The sequence below is a fragment of the Temnothorax curvispinosus genome, unplaced genomic scaffold (genome assembly GCF_003070985.1).
Source record: "Temnothorax curvispinosus isolate PA1 unplaced genomic scaffold, ASM307098v1 QBEX01008784.1, whole genome shotgun sequence".
Taxonomy (NCBI): Eukaryota; Metazoa; Arthropoda; class Insecta; order Hymenoptera; family Formicidae; genus Temnothorax; species Temnothorax curvispinosus.
The window spans coordinates 908,971-930,672 of NW_020218564.1; the positions used below are offsets into that span (position 1 = coordinate 908,971).

The 21,702-nt window shown below is 37.8% G+C and overlaps 2 protein-coding genes across 3 annotated transcripts in view; one reads left to right on the top strand and one right to left on the bottom strand.

Annotated features, from left to right (window-relative positions):
* The window catches only part of LOC112458270 (protein lozenge-like), a 35,363-nt gene extending 30,254 nt beyond the window's left edge, over positions 1-5,109 (top strand). Inside the window, exons 9-10 of the mRNA XM_025021819.1 lie at positions 3,085-3,255; positions 3,787-5,109. Of these exons, the coding sequence (XP_024877587.1) occupies positions 3,085-3,255; positions 3,787-4,262 (647 nt within the window). The 3' untranslated portion in view covers positions 4,263-5,109. The remainder of the gene's footprint in view (positions 1-3,084; positions 3,256-3,786) is intronic.
* A 2,263-nt stretch (positions 5,110-7,372) lies between these two features.
* Positions 7,373-21,684, bottom strand: LOC112458264 (brefeldin A-inhibited guanine nucleotide-exchange protein 3). 2 transcript variants are annotated; one of them, XM_025021809.1, is made up of 22 exons: positions 21,448-21,684; positions 20,929-21,062; positions 20,291-20,425; positions 19,960-20,125; positions 19,572-19,701; positions 19,220-19,489; positions 18,849-19,082; positions 18,488-18,715; positions 17,905-18,281; positions 17,599-17,783; positions 17,357-17,519; positions 16,927-17,235; positions 16,626-16,848; positions 16,374-16,547; positions 15,757-16,165; positions 15,461-15,673; positions 14,502-15,384; positions 14,264-14,396; positions 12,726-12,954; positions 10,276-10,505; positions 8,486-10,055; positions 7,373-8,239 (listed from the first exon to the last, which is right to left on the bottom strand). In XM_025021809.1, the coding sequence occupies exons 1-22, from the start codon at positions 21,530-21,532 to the stop codon at positions 8,096-8,098; spliced, it is 6,624 nt and encodes a 2,207-aa protein (XP_024877577.1). In that variant the 5' UTR covers positions 21,533-21,684; the 3' UTR covers positions 7,373-8,095. The 2 variants fall into 2 exon arrangements, with proteins under 2 accessions (XP_024877577.1, XP_024877576.1); XM_025021808.1 differs by having other exon boundaries at positions 19,220-19,504; positions 21,448-21,532.
* Positions 21,685-21,702: the final 18 nt, after the last annotated feature.

Consider the following 21,702-nt stretch of genomic DNA (forward strand, 5'->3'; position numbering starts at 1 on the left):
GAATCAACGACGTTGACTACGAGCGTACGAGCGAAATAGAGCATGGACTGTGACGTTGATCGTTAAATTATTAATTAATAACGATGGAAAATCCGTTTAAAGCTTACAATTAGTTTCGGATTTTACGCTCTTCATTACGTATAGATGAAAGAGTGGGTTTTCCTATGCGTAGAAGAGTGCTAAAGATGTAAATGACGTAGCTAATTTACATTTAATTATTTATCGCTTAATACTATACAATAAGTAAACCAATCCACATTTAACTTTACCATAATACGCAATATTTTTTTATCATTGTAATTAATGATCTGTATCTATCTAGGTTGCGAAATCTAGTGGTTGGAAAATGCTGTTATTATATTTCTCAAGTTCAAATTCGGGATAATGTTTATTTGTCTGATCTGTTATCCATTATATTATAAAGACGATTGTAATGCAAGGATAATAAAGTCTGTAAAAGAAAATGATTAAATGCATTATACATAGAATATTATAGCGTTAACTGGAACGACAAATTCGGAAATGTCACTAAAAAACCGGGGACGTATGGTCACCGTACTAATAAAGCATTGTTAAGCAAAAAGGGAAGAAGGAAAGAAGAAGAAGAGGAGGATAAAAAACGATCCTTCGTTCTGAATGGAATAGGACGTAATTTTTCTTTTCTCACTCGTCCGCTCATAGAGAATCATTCGGGAGAAACGGACTATTATCTAACAGATGGTCCTGCCGACACCAATCCGAGTAGAGTGTTGTGTTAGTGCCTTTGTTTTGTTACCGTTGTTCCGGTAATTGCGGCAAATACACGGCCATTTTCGGTAATCATCCCCTTCTGCACCTTGCCTGATCGCCCTGCACGGCGGTCCTCTTTGAGAATTTCGAAACGACCTCGACCTTCTGCTTAGTAGGCGTAACGACAGTTTTGCCCGACCGGTCAAAACCGATCGGTACCGACCTCGACCTCACCTCATGATAGAACTTGGCCGATTTAAACGATATTCGAAATTATTTGTACCTGTCGCATGTATCAATGGCTTGAACTTGGTGAATTCTATACATTTCTATCTAAAAAATAGAACATTAAACTAAGAAGTATTAAATGTGGAAATCCCAATCTACCATCGACGACTAAGCGTCACAAGTATAATGTAACTAATAACGACAGATTCCAGTTAGTATTGCTAAATAGGGAAAACTTGGAAAAGATTGTAACGAATTCGCGAGAATAGTATTTTACATATAAAATTTTCCACATAAAAAGACAGAGGTATTCCCCACGCGTGAAGGCTTGCACGCGAAAGAGGTAATTCCGACAAGTTTCGTGTTAATTTTCCTCGAAGCTGTGAAGAAAACGTTTAGCAGCGCTGAGATATAATTATCGTTGGAGAATGATAATTATATAATGCTATTAACAGAGATTTTATTAAAAATTCCACGATACGGAATTTATATTATCTCAAAATCTTATTGAGATAATGATTTCTACAAAATAAAAGATTAAATTTACATTTTTCTATTGAAGAAGTCTTTAGGTTAAAAGTTTCCGAAAAATTTTTACTATATATTATTTCTTTTTTTTAATTTCTCTAAAAATTTAAAGTGCTTACTTTCAAGCTTACTTTAAGAAAGACTAGTGCATTTCGAAACTCGACAATGATTACGATAAAGGAATTCCCAGAACAAAGCGAATGATCAATAAGCTCTTGAAAACCGAGTTTTATCACTAACCGATCTCTATTTGTCCGGCGATAATCATCAATGTTTTCACGGATTTTCCACCGATTTTTTTCTATTTGAGAAACGCTTTTGTCATTTACATGCACTATTGCACGTTAACATCGGATAAAAAAGATCACCGTTCACGTGAATTAATTAATGATTTTTTAAGAATAAAAAAAACGTAAAATAATTAAGAGTTTATTATCATAAAATAATATAATACCAAAAAAATATATAAAATACACGCTAGACAACTATACATAAAACTAGATTTTATATAATGTTGAATATAAAAAAATCTAAAAAAAATATTTTTATAAAAATTTTATTTTAATATTTTATAATCTTACGTCTTCCTCTAAGTATAAGAAAAAAATAGGCTCGCGTGCAATACGTGTATATTTTAATTAAACGAATGTTCCACCACTTTATATATATATATATATATGGGACAATGACACCGAAAAATTTCTCCGAATCGTATATGAATCATCGCATTATCATTTTTCTCTCCTTGTCTTTCTCCATATTAAGAAGGATTCTATACGTAATCCCAGATAGGGACGTATAATGCTTTAGAAATCCCAGTACTTATGATGATATATCCCAGTAATAGGTATAAGAGAAATAATATTACTAATACTTCCGACACGTATAGAGCTGCCAGCTGCGAAGAACAATGATTTGATTTCTTTCGTGGAAGCGAGCTCTTCGCAAAGTGAAAGTACAATATATGAGATTGCAATTATAAAACTTGATAAAGTGATATTGTCCGATGAATAATACTGTTATACTTGGTTCACGCAACGAGGAAATTACTTATGCAGAACAAGATGCGGGAGGAATGGGAGGATAGTACGATTTGAAAGTTGCGAATCGTTTGATCGTATATATTTACACTTTTATCAGCACGATTGTTGCGCAATCGCCGCTTTACTTAATGATCTCGGTCTCACGATGCGATGCGACTCATCTGTATCGTACGAGATGCACGCACGAGGCACATACGTTCCAATACGTTCACTTCCAGCGTTTAAGTTTCCGTCGCGCCTACTTCGACTCGTGAGTCGTGACTCATGTCAATTAATCTGCCTATGTTACTCACTCGAAACTCCGTTACCGACTCATACGATTTGCTGCGCATTTTAAGAAGCACGTTTTACGGTACATGGCTGTAAGATTCAGTTCTTTGGCTTCTGATGGATTACACGCTAAAAATTTGTATTCTATTAAAATGATATTCAATTAAAGCCTAATGAATAAAATATAAATTGCTTGTCTTGCAAAATATTTATGTCGTAAGTCTTATCCGCATATATAGAAAATGAATCAAATAATTATAAAGAAAAATAACATTTTCTGTTATAGATACGGGTATAGGTTCCACAGAATGGACCTATCCATCCACAGCACCGTCTTATCCAGCTCCTCCGGTCAGCAGCGGTGGTTCCTATTCCCCTTTACCCGGCGGTGCATTTTCATATCCGGGGGAATCACTGTCGCATCATCCAACGACGGAACCGGTGCCATTACCAACTGGTACGATTAATTAATACAGGCAATCAAAAAACTTGAATTAATTTACGTTGCTGATCCAGCAATGTGATTCGCCGACGCACTGCTAATTAAGAAACACCTACGACGGTTTAATAACATTCTGACGCATAACTCGTACCAGGAAAAAGTTTCGTAACACGCTATCTTGAAGGTGTTTCATTTATATCTATTTTAGAAATTATATTACAGTTGATTTTTTAAATATAGAAACTCACAGAATATAAATTGCTTTGCCAACAATTATTTATAAACGCAGAAATATCTTTTGTAATAAAACCTAGAATTGTTAAATTGTGTCTTAGAGAGTTTGCACATCGGACTAATTAAAATTTTTCAAAGATCTACCACGAATATTACAACTTTTTTTATGACTGTCGTTATTTGCACAGTTTGCTCGTTACAAATTTTCTGTCTAGCGCATGAAATTTTATTGTAAGAACTCTGTAGCTGTTTTCACGATTTTTGAACAGTTTGCAATTTGCAAGTCAAAACGATATTATTTTCTGCTTGCAGTACTTCCTTCGGAAACTCAACAGGACACCTACACGCCGAATTGCGTTTCCATGTACTCAGGACACGGCACTTCGCCGACCACGTCCTTGCCCTTGGTGCCGACCAGACCCAGCGACCCTGACATCTTTGCCGGTGGTGGCACGGGCAGTGCGGGTAGCCCGGGTTACCATTACAGTTCCTGGACACCTGGCCCGGCGACCCCGGTCCCAGTGGCTTCTCACAATTACAACCCCAATTATCAAGGCTACTACAACAATCCGGGTCAGAATTACATTACGGGTCCGGCACCAATGGTCCTCTATCCTCAGCTCTACAGCACCGTCAATCAAAACCAGATTCATCTGCATCTGCATGGCGATTTGAGCGAGGAACAAGTCACCATAGCAGGTGGCAATCTTACCATCAGTAGCATCCGAGAGATCGGCGTACTCGGCGAGGAGAGCGAGCAGAGAAACGATGTGTGGAGACCGTATTAAAAAGAAGAGATCTCTGTTAATATAATTAAAATTGCCAGAGCGGCATATCATATACGAACAATGCGCGAATTTCCAAGTGTGGCAATGTAATTTCTAATTAGTGCTCTAATTAGTGTAACATATAACAAAGACAGCAGGATCTGTACCAAGTACCAAGTTACAGAAGAAGGACGTGCATAAGACAATTGCTGTATGAATAGCAATATTTCTTCGGGTCATCCACGGGTTACGCGAACTATCGCGTCTGTAAGAACCCAGTTGGTGAATGATATCCGGTGTTTCGTAGTGATCGCGTATATGAAAGTGAAAATAATTGACTCATTCACGTTGAGTGGATGAACGTTTCACGAACGTTAACACGAAGTGAAACAAACTTTACTTAAAAAATTCTTCAATTTATGAAAAATCAACCATTAATGGAAAATTTCATTAAACGAAACTATAATAATAACGAAACTAATCAATGAGTGAAGAATCATCATTGTGCGCACAAAAGTGGAAAGCCTCTTGGTGTTTCGTAGTGATCGCGTCTATGAAATTATTGATTCATTCATGTTGAACATGAGATCAAGTGAAACACAAACTTTACTAAAAAGAATTTACTTAAAAGATCAACGAGCATCTATGAGATCTCGTTAAACAAAATTGATGAAACTAATCAATGACTGGAGAATCGTTTTGTGCGCACAAAAAGAGATTCATCTTCATTCGATTGTTTCTTAAAACGAGTTAAGAATCAGATCACGAAAATATCGGTTGATTCTTGAGAAGTTAGTCAAACCCTGTAACGTTGTAAATATATACACATATTTTCAGAAATGAAATAAATTTGTCCGATAGGTTTCTACATCCTTTCTCTTGACCGCTTGACGTGTCGTGGGAAACGTTCCTATACGAGTAAAGATAAATACATTTGAAATTATTTCTTTTATATCTAGGTCTAAAATATATCTTGTGAATAAACTTTTTTAAATTTTTTCGCAAATTTAAGATTAATTTCAGAGATAATGAATGGATAATTCGTTTCGACGTGGTCTTTACACATATATACGATAGAAAAATCTTCATTCGTATGGGAATTAACAGACTATAGCAACGCTGTTGTCTCTTTCGTCATGGGGGGACGGATAACCCTTTTTACGAGCGCAGCAAGCTCTATTTAATATTTAAAGCACGTTGGAAATGACGAACGGATGGATAGTTGCGGTCTGGCTGGTCGCGACATCGTCGGTTCGTCGTTCTTGCGTCCCTTTATTAGCGAGTCACCCCATGCCGTTTCGTGTCAGTTAAATCTTTAAACTTGCCTCACCTAAATTAACCCATAGCAAATTTTGCGCAATAGCTAATTTATTTACCGATAAAAAGCACGGCTAAATTTATAGTCGGATCACATCAGATCACATCGTCAAATAATAATTCAGAATAACTCTTTTAAAATTATACGGTTATGTGCTAATTAAACGTGAAAAAATTAATTGATTTTCACTCAAATTTTTCATTTTTGTTCCACAGTTTTTTGCAATTTATCAGATTTGCACGCAATACATAAATCTTAAATTAGAAAGAACCGTTGAAGACAGCACAAAGATATACCATCGCATAGGAAATAATAGAAAATAATAGAAGATTGTCTAAACATACGTTGGAGTGAAATTACTACGTGGCTAAGAACTTAATAAGCGTCTTGGCAATTTTGCCGTTTGACAATATATATACGACGACGAAGTAATCTTCATAAGTAACTGGAATCAAAGTATAATAATAGACTGGAAATACTAAATGTCTACTTCCCAGTTATAAGTAATTTCCCCTTGTCTCCTTCTTTAATATATAACCACATTATTTGTTTCTATAAATAACTAAGACTGCTACAAGTATTCGGAAAGCGCCTAAAACAAAAAGAAACCTTACTATCCCATTAAAATTAATTAAAAGTAATTGTCATGAGTAATTACATTTATGAAGTAAATCTACACTCCATTGCTTCTTCGCATTCATCAAAAAGTTAAATATCGTTAAAGAGAATATGTAAATTATGGTATCCGCGTATTTTTATTCCTTTTTTTTCTTGACGATAGATGAAGCGAGAGAAAAAATACGTTGGTACAATCAGAAGTGCTGCGCGTTAATGGCTGCGAAAAACCGGACGAAAAATTCTTCCTACTTCAATGACTTCACACTTCGGAGAGATCTCTTCACTCTTCTCCCACTTCTCTTGCCGCGATGTTTACAGCCTCGACGCGTCCTGCGAATGGGACGCCACGAATAAAACCACGGAATAAGCTAAGGCGGCCGTCGCTCGTAAGCTTCTCTCTTTACGAGGATGACTCGACTCGTAGTCAACCGCAGACGAGAGTCTCCCGCCCTTTTCTACGTCCGTTAAAACGAACTGAAATACATTTCGTTTCGCAGGAAATGGTCGACATCTTTGGTACCAGCCGAGCATGGTTGATGAGAATAAATCGCGAAGTACTCGCGACCTCCGATCAAAACAGTCTTTAAATACTTGATAAAATATTGCTCGAGGATCTTACACATCCAGCTTTAGTAAAACAAACCTGACAATAAAGAAAAGATTGAAAATATTTAATACAATATACATTAAAAACAAATATTATATTCCTAAACAAATCGCGCAACAATCTAAAATAGTATTCAGATATTAGAATTCATTTATTTTAACGTTCATACATCTTGTTAGAGATACACGTTTCATACCATATATCGTATATATATTTCATGGACGCGCTTTAGCTGCATTGAGATCCATAACGATTTCTCGTAATTCCCAGTCACTCGTTTTCGTACATACATCTAGATGCATTTTGGAGAAAAACAGAGGATACATAGGCACATTTTATTATCAATTATCAACCCTTCCATTTAAACCATCTGATATTCAACAACATTTACAACATTTATGGAATATACCATACGTAGAGAAACATCGGGGATAATATCTGATGTATACATCAACGTTCAATTATATATTCTCTACATCAATTGCAAAACGAGGAAAATAAATTAATCAACAAATATAATCAATTACGCTTACGCAATGTGTAATATAAAATATTATTACATTACTATTATCTTAATTAAATTTACGCCAACAATGTTACGTTATATACAATAAAATAGAATACTTGCAAGGAATATATATATATATATATATATAATAATCCTTTTCAAACGTTAAAATCTTTCGCTCTTTTCTTCTACAAAAAAGATAATCGCTATTTATACTAGCAAAAAAACCTGCGCAACAAAAATGATAATATATTCCGTTGTTTATCAAGAGATCATCTTGATAAAAGAATAGAGGAGTGCCAATATCACTTGTGTCGCATTTGCCACGAGACACTTTTCATTCGTCGCTCGTGTTTTCAAAGCTTTACATTGGAAGCAAAAATCCGATACACCCGGCACTATGACCGGACCGCAAACTACAGTTAAGCGCAAAGAGCATAAAATGAGAATCGAGAGATGTGCATGCGGAATGGATCGTAAATAAAATTCTTGTCTCCGACGTGTCGACGTGTCGGCATATACGGAAAAAATAGAGACCCGCGTGATAACGGAAACATCGTATTTTTTCCAATTCAATTTACTTGTATCGATTGATATATCAATTTGATCGACAATTCCAAATAAAATATATCGACAGATTTTACATCTTCCCATTTCTCCTTTCAATTTTGCGTATCTATCACAGTAATAATAATAAAGAACTTGAAAAATAAGTCAAGCATGTTAATTAATTATTTCTTCGTTTCTCGAAAAGTCTTAGTAACTGAGGCCGCGATCGCGTACATAGCTAAACTCGATCGCTATTAATTATTTGTCAATCCATAAAGCACAGCGATACGGTGAAAGAGAGCTGAAAGACGTTGCTTCAAGCTCTGATCTATGGCATGCCTGGTCAATATTCGTACGCCGCGTACGAAAACTGGAAGCAACGGTTCCAATCGTTCATCCTGTAAAAAGATCCGCCAAAATTCATGTAAAAATAATTCAAATTGATAACAATTATAAATCATAAATTCAACAATTCTTATTTAAAAAATTAAACCGAATAAGTAACATTTAAAAAATTAAAATTATTTCCCGAAACAAGTTCTTACCTTCAATTTTGACGTTGATATTAGAACTTATTACGATATATTACAATGACAATGACATAATATATGTATTAGATAAAGAGAAAGATTGAAAAAACTCACTGGTAAAGCTAAAGCCCATTCCAATGCAATGCCCAGAGTGTCTGCCCAAGCTTTCCTATGAGCCTCGCTGTCTTTATTAACGTTTCGCCTTTGAATTTGCACTTCCTGGTTAACGATCGACTGGCTCTCAACCGTAGATGATTCTTCTTCGTCCCGCAAAAAGGGATTTGTTCTAAAGCCACGCTTGCTACGTTCATAATCGCGCAGTAATTCATCTATATTGTCAAGGATCTGTGAAGATTTAGAATTCTTTTTGTCCTCCTCTTTGATACTTTCTTCAGGTTCGCGAGACTCGCTGGAAGGACCATCGGACATTGTCCAAGCAGGTGTTCTACGCAGTTCCATCACCGACTTTGGTCGAGGATCCACAGAATCGACCAGCAATGACTTATCTTTATCTTCAAGTTCTGCAGCCATGACGAATGTCAAAGATTTCCGCCTGGATAATGGACCCACGTCGCTACCACGTCTTTCCAAATATGATTTTTTATGTAAAAAGCCTTCATCGGAAAACGAATTTCGATTTAGCGTCTTCATATCAGCCATGGACGTTCTCATAGAGATTGACTCCATTTTCCAACGCGAATCCAAATTATAAGAGATATCGTCACGACTGTACATCATCTTGGGAGGTGCCGGAGTCACAGCATTATACTTGGCATCGATGTAACCTTCACTGGAAGTTCCGCCGGAACGATCGAGGTAAACAATCTTCTCTGTGACCGATCCTAATCTGGACATCGGTCTAGAGTCGTCGGTTTCCGGTTCGGACTGTGGGCCGGAATCAGTTGAATATTCTGCGGCCAGATCCGACAACCTGAAAGGTCTCGGGTCGTTTTCGCTCTCAGCTCCAAGCTCTTCCAGGCCACTCTCGTCATCCAAGTTCGGATTGTATACGTCATCTGGATAATCTTGATCGTCCTCTTCGTCACCATCCGGTTGATTTTGACAAATACCAGGATCTTCTTTCTCCGACGACTCAACGAGGGCTGGCGTACTAGAAACAAGCCGATCGTCAATAGGCTCCTTTCTAGTAATCTCGGGATAATCATCGGGTTGCGCCACCAACAAGAATATCTTCCTCTCTGCAAAACTGTCGACCTTGGTATACTTGCCATCCTCGTCAAGAACTACTTCGACGTAAGTCTCGCAAAGCTCATCAAAAATTGTACGGAGTTGCCGCAGATATTTATTAAGTTTTCGGTGCTTGATGTCGTAAACACATTCTCTGTCGCCCAGCCCTGTGCCCAGAATGGTCTTTACCAGTTCCAGAGTCGCGTGAAGCTCCTCTATCTCGCGTAAACATAGCTCGAACAGCGTGATGATTTTAATGGTCCAAGCAGCGGCCGCTTGACGATATAGATTAGCTGGTTGCTCGAGATTTGCCACCTTTTGCACCAAGAATTTCAGGCCAGGTCGGCAATCAAACTTTAGTGCGGCGACGTATGAGAAGTCCAGAGCAGAAAGGAAAATCTCCACGTGATGCGGACTCAGATGAGACAAGTAACTCCGTTTGACGTTAGGATTAGGTGAACTGCATGGCGTTGAATGCGGGATGACGTGAGATAAACTATGGAAAAGTCGAACATCAAGTTATCACGCAATTATAATTCTACATTGATTTTTACCAAGTTTTAATCAAAGTTATTAACGTAAATTAAACTGCCGATAACCAAATTCCGCGTAATAAGTAATCGATATATTATAATGATATATCAAATATGTGTTAATAAAATATATTTGCTACATTATTATGGATTAATAAATGCAAGAAATAATCATAGACTAACCTTGAAATCGAAGAGCCGGCACCTTGAAGAAGAACACTCGCGATGCAATGAAGCAGCATCTGATGTACCAAAAGTCCGACTACCAACGCACGCAACTGGACTCTAACGATGTAAAGGTCGGGATTGAGAGTAGCGCCTACGGCAGGAGGATACAAAAGGAACACGTACGACCTTTCATCGGATGATCGCGAAGCATCTTCGACTCGTGTTTGTTCCTCCAGGAGGAACACCTAAAGACACAAGTACGTGAATTATTAAGTCTAAACTAGTTTCAAGCAGAATTCTGAATGTATGATATGACTATGACGCAGTTCTTGAAGATCTGGTGAAATTTTGTGAAAATTTGCTACACTTTGCTACAATAAAGCAACCGTTAAGTTTGGTTGCAAGTAAGATTATGTATATCATTATCAGTTCTCATAATAATGCATTTAAAAATTTTATGCAAAAAAGTTTTTCAATTAAGAATACATTATCATACAATATGTGCAATAAATCGTTTCTAATAATTTTTAATTGATTGTGAGAAAATAATCTTAATTACAGTAATAGTAACGGTATGCTCAGCCTAACACGACTCCACAATTGTTTCCGATCAAGATAATGTGCGCAAACTACGAAAGCTGCAGCTTCTATAATACGGTGTCGTGTACCGTTACCTACATGTTGCTGTGACAGTGAAATTCTAGCCATGGACCCAAGCCATGGATTTTAATAGTGATTCGCAAGATCGTGCCAAATAAAATTGAAATGATGTTTCAATCAACACGACGAGATCCTTTTTCATAAATTTTACGAGATGAAAAGAAAAGAAATTACAAAAAGCATTTTTTAGCAATTTGTTTTAATAGATATCAACAAAACAAAAAATTTCTGTTTAAAATAAAAATTTGGTTTATAAAAAAACAACATTACATCATTAAACTTTTTTCTTTTCAAGGACTTATGTGCAATTTATTTGACGATATCTATATCTTCATTACTTGAAAAGGATCTCGTTGAAGCGCCTCTGCAGCCCAACCCGTGCCTTCTACCAGCATGTGCAAATGTTAAAAAAAAAACATGGTGATCCAGATCGAATGACGTTTTCTCGTCGACAGGCGTATTCCAAATAAATGATCTTTTGTTCAAGGTAAAGGGTGAGTGAACAGTCAATCAGCTTATAATAGAAAGCTTTATATTTGTTGAACACAGTCATTCAGCGGTACAAAAATACATAGGAAACATTTTGACTCTGTCACGTCGTCAATATCAGCCACATCGAACAAGCTTGGAATACATCGAAAGCGATCAGTCGATTATGCTTGCGCCATTATACTCAACGTACATATAAAATACTCGTGTTCAATGTATACATAGGTGAAGTATATTACTCGGTATACGAAATTATTTGTTAGCTGAAAGTAGCTTCTGGAATTGCTCTTGATTCAAATTGTAAGACGTGAATGCTAAAACTCGGCCTGTCGACGACAACGTGATGGAACGCCTCCACGACTCTGTGAATCACTCGGCGTGGATGTCAAACATTTATCCACGTTATTCTGCCGGTCAGTATGGTGAATCTCGATACGATACAATAACATAATTTTTTTTCTCTGGGTTTGATTGTTCTTAAAATCCATGACGTGAGTTACCGTGGTCGGCTAGAGCCATTGGGGGCCTGTGTTCGTCGTAGTGTTAGTGTAATCGGGGGGTGTCGTGTGCTGCCTACAACCGATGGGGTAGGAAGTAGTGTGCTGATCGATCAGTGTCGTCTCAATGGTCGTCAAATCCTGGAAAGGCGTCGTCGGCAGTGACGCCGCGCTCTGCCTCTTGACGGCAGTCAATACCTCACGCAGCTGGCTCACCTGGGAGCAAGTCAGGTCAGGAGGGAACCACCTGTGTCCCTGTATCTTTATCTTTCTTTTTCTACCTTTCTCTCCCTCACACACACACACCTGACATTCTCGCACTCGTTACTTCGTCGCAACACAACACACATGAATAACGCGATACTAGAAGTTTATTGGGTGACAAGATGTCTATACAGAAGAAAACTCATCATCTATTATCAAATAGATGGTAGCGGCCGATCGTAAAAGTTTTCGTGATAACTGTGAATTTTAAACATATAATATTTTCGATATGATATTTGGCACTAATTGTCACAATCAATTTCGATTTTTATCTGTTTTATGTAATGTTATTATTTTGACTGAGAATTAATCGTACTTAGCACGAGATATAAGCCAAGAACAATTTTAACATCGTCACATGTGTATGATAAATGTAAAAATGAACTTCTGTCCTCGAGTTAGAGCAGAATCTATATATTCCGAATGTTTCGTCTCGTGGCTGCGAGGAGCACATCGATAAAGCACATTGAACGTACAACAATTAGAAACGACGGAGAATATCGGTACTCTCCCTCGCGTATGACACCTCTCGAAAATAAATCTCGGATTACTTACTTGAGCAGCAAGTTGTCGCAGCCTTTCCGTTTCTTCCGGTGTCGCGTCTCGGCGCGCTGCGACCTTCACTTGGGCGACGTCCCCGTAAAAAGATTCCGATCTGGGTGAGAAAGCCATGGTCAGCTGGTGCAACTCCTGCAACGAATTCGAACAGGCGCGGTAACACGCGACACCGCAGACTTCCCATTGTTCCGGAGTAAGGAGTGGTCCGCTGCTCACCAAAATGTGCCTGACAAAAATATATTAAATTATTTTTATAATTTGTTAAACCGCTTAATATCACTTATGATTTCTAAATAGAATGATAAATAATAGCAACGATAATATCAAGTAGAAAGATTTAAATTTTTTTCTACGGATTTCTTTAATTTTTTATAATAATTAAAACACGAAAGAGCCTTTCAACGTCTCTACAGTCTACAGTCTACATTGCTATCGCGTTGTTCCGTAATAAATCTCACAAGGACACGAGCAATGATCGGTGAACGGTAATCGGATTTCTCGTGCTACCGTGTCAACGATAAAGTTGGCCAACCCCTTCCGCGCGGTCTCTCAAGCACGCGCTCTTTCATAGCTATGGCGATCAAGCGAGAATCATCCGATCCGCTGAATGTTGTGGAAATGGGTTGTCTACCTACCTACACTAAGTGACGCTAAGATTTCAGATCAGGATACCGTTCGGTTCGTCATTCGCGTACACGAACCTGCTCCGTTTTTAAATTCCGGCGTACATACAACACGTGTACATCGATACCTCGGGATCGGCACCGATTCGCGGGATCATGTTACGGATCGCTCATGTCTCGGTCCGGTTGGATGTATATGTCTACCGTGCACGTTAATATAGAGAAAATGCGCCGATGACTCTCCAGGTGGATGCAACATGCAACGTGTGCAGTCGTTAGCATGACGCTCCGAGGGTGTCGAGTGTCGGTGGCTACTTTATCCCACCGGACAGCTTGTCAAGCTTCATTATCGTCTTACACGCACGCTCCGCGCCGCCGTAACAACGATATACCTATCTTATCTGTCCACCACGAGATACATTCCATCAAACTTAGTCGATACACCGATTCACCCCGAAAAACTGAAAATCGACGCGATAAAAAATCGATACGCTAATATATAAATAAATACAGCGTTACTGTAATCACACACAATACAAAATTATGTAAGAAACAGTACTACGCTTTATTCTCCAGTATTAATTTTATGATCCAGCTTTCCTAATTGAATTTACGAAATAACCAACGACAACACGTCGTTTCAATCAGCCATTAAAGAACCACCTTTAGTACCATCGCCATTATATTCCGGTTTTCTCTCATTTTTACTGCAATATCGTATTGTTGTTAATGCCATCAAGCATCGATTTTCTATGCACAGACAACCATCGCGCGTTAAACCACGTAAATATTAACGAAGCTCGCGCGAATCGCAATAAAAAGAGCGAACGAGCGGACAAGCAAATTACTTCGGCTCGCTTCGGCTGGCTTTTATGTCGCGAGCTGGAAATGTCCTCCGCGCTTTTGACTTACCTGATGCAAGCGCAGCCAAGACGAGCTATACTCTCCGTAGGCTGTACAACGCATTCCGCCATCACTAACAAAAGCTGTTTCAACATTAGCGTCGTGGCAGGTAAATAGGCATCGTTTCTAACAATCTCTGGACCTAAACAGTAATTAAAGATAAACACAAACGAACAGAGTAGCAATCGCAGTCTTTCGCATAATTTCTTCTTATTTTTATTATCTAGATTAGTGTTTTTCATATTACCTTGTAAATGTGTCAAATAATCAACCACGAGATCTGTTGTGAGACCGCAACACTGTTTGAAATTGGGCGCAAAGTTGTCCCATCCACGAAAGATCTTCGACGTTTTCCTTAGCCAATTTTGCACCATGGGCAATAATAGATGATTAACGCAGTAGAGTCCAAACGCTGGCCCGGGTACATTCAAAATATCGCGCAAGAGATGGAATAGAGTCTCTAGAGTATGCGGTTGATAACGCTTTGGACAGATCATAGTTGCGCTTGCCAAGCCTTCGATAAGGATGTACCAGACCCTGAGGATACCACTAGGCTTGTCCATACTCTGCAACGTGGCGATAGGATGAGCGTCCTTGTCAATTAATGGAGTCAGCGCGTCGTATGATTTTTCCGGAATAACTTCCTGCATCGACTCGATATGCTTGTCGAACCTAGTCAGCTCGAGATTCGGAATAATCGGATCCACGTATTGCGGAATCGTAGAGACTTGAATTCTCTGGGCTGAATGAAAGATCGGGCAGGCCGGCATCCGATACATCGACGACAGAATATCGCTGCAACTCAGCAGATACTTCAAACTTTCAACACAGAGTCTCATTCTTCTCGATTCTGCGCTATCGATATTCTCAGTCTCCTCAGCTTGAGCTTCGTTATCACCGATACCTCTCACGTGTTTTAGCAGGCATAAGATACAGTCCAAAGCGGCGTTAGCAAAAACCAACGTGTTGTCTGTTGAGAGGAAGACTCTGAAAACTTCTAACAAAGGCGCCGATTCCACCGAATCTGAATTGTTAACCGACGCCACTCGGAGAGCGCCGAAAAGTGGACGCCAACCTGAACGTATCTCAGTACGATTTGTTTCAACGAACTCACAGATGCAACTAACAATCTGAAAAATTTATAGTTTGCAATCCCAATTTTTTAAGTTTGTGCTTTACACATAATTGTGAATGGCTAATCCTTACTTGATCCTGTACATCGCTATCGCAAAGCTCAAGACACAAAAGGTTTTCAAAAGGTTTGAAGAGCGCCTCGTTAAAGTGAAAATGCGGAAGTTCTATCTGTTCGTTTAACAAGGCCGCCATGGAATCGTGAATGCATTGAACGGCTTTCTTCGAAATGCTACGGTCCTCGTGGCAAGCCGCCTCCATGAAGTGTGGTCCCAAAATAGTCCATACCTGAAAAATTATTTAATTTTTAAATCGTACAAATTACGATTGTAAATTATTAAGTTGCATACATTTATATACTGCTCTCTTACCCCCATTATATGTATTAAAGGTCTGCCACTCTTTACACACTTCAGCATAACTTCACCTAAACGAGCTAGAAGCAACACATTCATCTCGTTTTCCCTCGGCTTACTTCGTCTCCACCAAAATTTCTTATTGTCTTTACAGCCATCGGTGGTCTTGAATAATTGCGCCTTGCTGGCCTTACAGAGAGCCATGAGAAATGAGCAGAGAGCCCTGAGATTCAGTTTAAGTGCCGCATCCTCGAAAAGTCTATCGACTTGCTGCGACAGCACGCAAATAATCTTGGCAGCATAATCCGCTGGCAAAATGCCATTAAATTGGCTGTCAGCATTCGATTCTTGGATAATCTCCGGAATCGTGTCTGAACTGGGATTTTGCGTGTAAGGACTCGAAAGGAAGCTATAAACGTCCACGCTATATAAAAGAAATAATCAAAAAATTAAAAATAAAATTAAATACAAGATGTTAGAATTATGTAAAATATTTATCTTGTAAAATAAAATCTTGTAAAATACTTATTAATCATCAATCGGCATACTAATTAATTAGAGAATAAGAACCTGAGAGAATTTTTAAAAGAAATAATATCAAATAATTAGAATGTTGTAATATAGAATTGTACCAAGATTCCTCATCATCGACAATGTTGAAATTTAATCGAAGTCTGTCTTGACCATTCTTAGCGTCGCCATTTACAGCATCTTTTTTTTCCTTCTTCTGAGAGACTTTAGGCAGTGACGGATTTTGATTCCGTCCGAAGAAGTCATGTTCCAGTTTACTCACGTAGAGGCAACACCTTTTTCCAAATGCATAATCTCTTTAATATATTATATGTAAGAAAAAACACGTTGCTGTGTTTTGGAGCGTCACTTACGTGAAAACATGCGGCCAGCAATCGCTACCATGACTGCCTAGTTCCAGACCTCTTCCCAGAAGCACATCCATACTGAGCGCGTGAGATGTATGAAGATTAGTCGCTTTATTCTGCAATTTAAGTCGAAGAACGTCCTTCTTGCGAGTAATCTTCGAAATGGATTGTTCCGTGCAAGCAGCTTTTGCGAGAAGGGCAAAAATGGAGCCGCAGCGATTCTGTAAACCTGTAATAGAGGAGTATAAGATATGATAAGAAGATAAATATATAAAAATCCTATTTAAAAGAAAAAATATATATATACCAAGCACGTTGCTTAATGTAGCAGCCTTGTGAAGGCCTTCAAGCGCCAAGACAACCGTGTCTCTAACTCCTCGTCTACCACCGTCTCTGTTTAGGATGCCTTTATTAGTTTCTTCCTTGGGAGGATTCAGTCCCGTTGTGAGAACCGTCATCATACTGCCCCAGCAACAAGTCAACACTCTTCGGGAGAGTTTTGCGCCAGCCTCCGCTTCCGGGGTTGGTTCACTTCGAGAAAGTTGGGCTCGTTCTAATCTTATGTAATCAGAAAGCAATTGTCCGCCTCTGTGACTGCCGGGTATTCCATCCACGTCTATAAATTGCATAATAAATTTTAATAGTTACATTTATTAAAAAATTGCGATTTAGTTAGATATTACAAAATATAATTTTTTATTAACATATTTATTTTACTAAAACTTAATACTTCGTACCCGTGAGAACATTGACCAATGCATTATTTTCCGTGGAACTAGGATTGTAACCACACTTCTCGAGTAAATTACATGCGAGAACTTGTTGATACAATTCCGAGAGCCATGTGGCTGAAAGATAAACTAATACACCCGATCCGTGCACCTCTTCCACAAATCGTTCCTTAAAAATAAAATTAAGGAAAATGAACACAACAAATTTGAGAAAAATTAAGAAAAGAATTATTTGCAATTAGACATACCTCGCTAATTGGTATTTGCCGAGCTTCCTCGTGATAATAATTTATTTGGATTAATTTCAGATTGAGAAGCAATGCCGCATACGTCGCTAGGTAAATTCCATCAGCGTTCATGATCGTGATTAACGCACATGAATCTGTACTAATGTCAGTTTGTTCCTGTATCTTTTGTTGAGCTACAAACACCCCTAAAATATATCAAATATATAAATTTGTTATCAACAAAAAATATCATTATTATCTCAATATTACAATAATGTAAATTCTGCGCATTATTTTATAAGCTTTATCTCAATGGCGGTTATATACCTTGACAATACTCAGAAGCAAAGTTCTGCAACGCCTCGTCCACCTCTATATTACTTCGCAAAGTGAGGACCATGGGTATGAGATCAGATCTAAGTATTCTTACGAATCGCCTGGCATTGTGTCTCTCTACGTCCACATTGCATTCGTCGGCCACTTGTCGACCAACATGAAGACATTTGGGTAATTTTTTCAATCTCAGTCTCTCGTATTCATTCTCCGTTGCGCAATCATTATCGTCAAGACTATTTTCTTCCTGAACCTCATCCGATTCATTTTGCGGACCTTCAGTGTCCGTTGAATCGCCATCTTCTGATGGTCCATGCCCAGATGAGTCGGAATCTGAGCCTATACCTTTCTTCATTAATTCCAATTGTTCCCTGAGAAATAAATATTATCATAAACTATATGTCTACATATATAATATATATACATATAATATGAGAAATATGAGATACAACAAAATCGTTAAAAAAATTTATATTGTATTTTTATAAATCAATATTAATAACATATATTTTTTATTAATTGAATTTTTTAAATAATTTAGCAAAATTATTAAATGACTCATTATCGTTGCATTTACCTATATGTTTTTGGCAATCGTGCCATGCTTTGGTAAGTCAGAGGTCCGCGATAATCACAGGATTCTAAATCTTCGTACAAACTATTAATCGTGCAAGTATAATTATGATTAATGGCCTTGCCCTCGCATAATTCTTGAAGCGCTGACAGCATGGCGACAACGCAGGAGACACTCGCGTGCAATATAGCCAGTCCACCCGTTGTTGATTCCTCTATCGAATCCATGGCTCTAGAACACAATGTATAAAAATTTGAAAAAAAATTCAACCATCTTAATTAAACAAAATTTTATTTAAGCTTTTTTATTTATTATATATTATATATATATACACATCAAAGATTGTGTTGCAAGAAATACTTACAATCTCATCAATGCCATGTCACTTTGTATATGGCTCGATCGATCTTCTTCAACCAGCAATGGTCCAGCAAAATCAACCATGCGACTGGGACTACGCAATAATTCCTTCAATGCTTTTAAGGGTTCTAGACGCTGCTGTGGTGGTGGATATAGCAACATTCTGTGGAACACAGATTCCAAAACTGGTCGCAACGGGCCAACACATCCTACTAATCTTACTAATTCCGTGCCAATGCTGAAAAATATATATTTACATGTTTTGTACAATATTATATCACTTACAAAATATTACACATGTTTTACACAAAAAATTATCGTCAAGTAATGTTTATGACATGACAATGATATATTCTAAACGTTCTATATTTTTACCTGTAAACAGTTTTAGCCTGATGACTGTCGAAACTCAACGATGTAGCCAAGTATCCGGAACCTCTACCAACCTCGTTCTCCTTTCCCTCTCGAGAGGTAAAGGTTTTATCTACTCGAGGAGTACCTAAAAAGGCTATCAAGGCTGGACAGAACTTCTGCCATAGGAAAGTCGTAAAGTGTGTGTTAGTATGAATCTTTTGCGGTAGTGACGATATGAGCGTATGCAAGCATTCCAATAGGAAGACTACAGTGCTGCCGTTTCTGCCATTGCTGGAACAGGATTTCCTAAATATTATTATAGTATTAAACATAATGACTTTTACACCATTAATTTTCTAAAATGCATTTTTACTTCTGAGCCTCGTCCAGTTTGCTGCACATGTACTGCAAAATCGGCAAAGCCTCGTTAAAACATGAAACACCTCGCTCGCGTACATTTTTATTCCGTTTAGCATTCTCGTCCATCTCCTGACACTCCTCGTCTGCAAATAAATACAATAACGCATAATAATGAATATCGAAATGCCACGCTGGCGATGCATTTGCAAGTATTAACAGTACGGTATCGTCAAGCATTCTTCAACCCGCATGCCATCGGCACGCGATCTTGTAATTTATCGACCAAACAACTGTGTTCGAAAGTGCTATGTCTGGAAGCTATTATCACTTTTTAAGGCAAAATGCATCATCAGCAATGTTGCGTTAATTTTGTATTTTTTTCGCTCAAATTTCCATGTTACCTAAAAAAAGACAAAACGATCGCAACGTTTGACTAGTTGCAGCCTGTGCAGCTGTACGCACAGCTTGATTGCCATTCTCGAACGCCTCGCAACAAGTAGTCAATATAGCGATAATCAAACGGCCGTTCATAGTCCAATAAGGAGAGCAAGCAACTTGTAGCAAAACCTAGAAAAAAAACGATGAGACATTACCTGCGATTAAATTTATGATTTTAAAGCAAGTATTAAAAACAAGAAACATGTTAATTTTTTTTTTAGATTCTGTTTAATTTTCTTGTATTATTTTCAATACTCGATATAGAAATATTTTTACAATTACAGTAAAACTCACTTTGAGCATATCCGTTTGTGTGTCATCAGATTGCGAGACGATGGAGCTCATGGCGTGCAACATTTGTGCAGGCAACCATAACGAATCATCTTCTGGCTCGTAAGGTGATTGGAATCTGTCGTCTCTTAACATTTTCTACAAATGTTATTTTAATTTTTAGTTTAATTTTGTGACATTAATTTGACCATTGTATTTATACTTTAATCAATAATGTTTAATAAAAATTGCAATTATAAATCAAATCCACCTAAATAAATTATATTTAATTAATTGCAATAATTAATTCTCGAATTAATCTATCCAAATTATTTAATCTTTATTATAAAATTCCTAAAAAAGCCTAAAAAAAAACTACTCCGATCAAAGCTAATTAAATGTCATCTGCCGCAGCGACGTGACTTTACTTAAACTGTCGCAGCTGTTCGTCGGTATCTATCGTTTTATCGCGTACAGTTCCGGAACATACATTTCCACAAGCGGTTACATCAATGCTGGCCAACATACGCGGAAAGAAAAATAGTCCAAAGATAAAACACAAAAGCATTCTTTGGTACGAACATTTTAAAATCACATTTGCATTTTTATGCATAGAAAATTTATTTTTTCGCACAAAAAATTATTTTTATTATGTTATTTACGTGCAATCCCGCAAGTCCGAAAGCAATAAATTTGCTTCTATTACTTTCCAGTGCTAGCTGAAACGTATGTAAGCATTTTGCACGCAGTTCGTGCGGTGGATCTCGTAGTAAGCCTTGCTGCTTCTCCAGAAAATCTGCAAGGAAAAAGATCATCCTCAACACAAGAAAAGTAAGTCCGAAAGTCCTAATATGTTTGAGAAACATTTGTTTTCGATGACTATATAATATTATCAATCATACTGCGCCATTATGACACGTATTCAAATTGACATAAACTTAAAAAATAATTTTGCATTTGTAATGAACGCAAAGATACTTAAATATAATCAAGTTAAATTAGAAATATTTATAATAATGTATATGTATGCCATTATATATTCATCACGGGAGAGATGCGAGTGTCAAGTCTGCTTGACATCTGCATGTCTGAATCCGAATGAAGAACCCTCGAATAAGAGCGGCTTTCGTGGAATAAATCTTTAATAAAAAATCGAATCAAAATAAAAATCCTGCGCTCACCGTGCGCTTCTTGCGCCGATTTCCGTAAATGTTGTAACCTCGCATTGTTCGACTCCCTTATGATCTGCAGCAGGAGATCCTCCATGACACGACGGGCTACAACTGCTAACCGCTACCACGCGACTGATCGATAACAGGAGGGAGTGCCGTGCCGATGCCGATGCACACACCACGTTGACCACGCTTCGCTATACATGCGCACTTCCAGGAACGTAAAAACTATCACCCTTGAAAATGCTGACATATTAGATTAGA

Coding starts and splice junctions, on each gene's coding strand:
- LOC112458264 (XM_025021808.1), bottom strand. CDS start 21,532: ATGGAGGATCTCCTGCTGCAGATCATAAGGGAGTCGAACAATGCGAGG. Junction 20,126..20,290: donor CACAAACGGATATGCTCAAA/GTGAGTTTTACT, acceptor TTTTTTTTCTAG/GTTTTGCTACAAGTTGCTTG. Junction 10,506..12,725: donor TGCGACAACTTGCTGCTCAA/GTAAGTAATCCG, acceptor TTGTGTCTTTAG/GTGTTCCTCCTGGAGGAACA.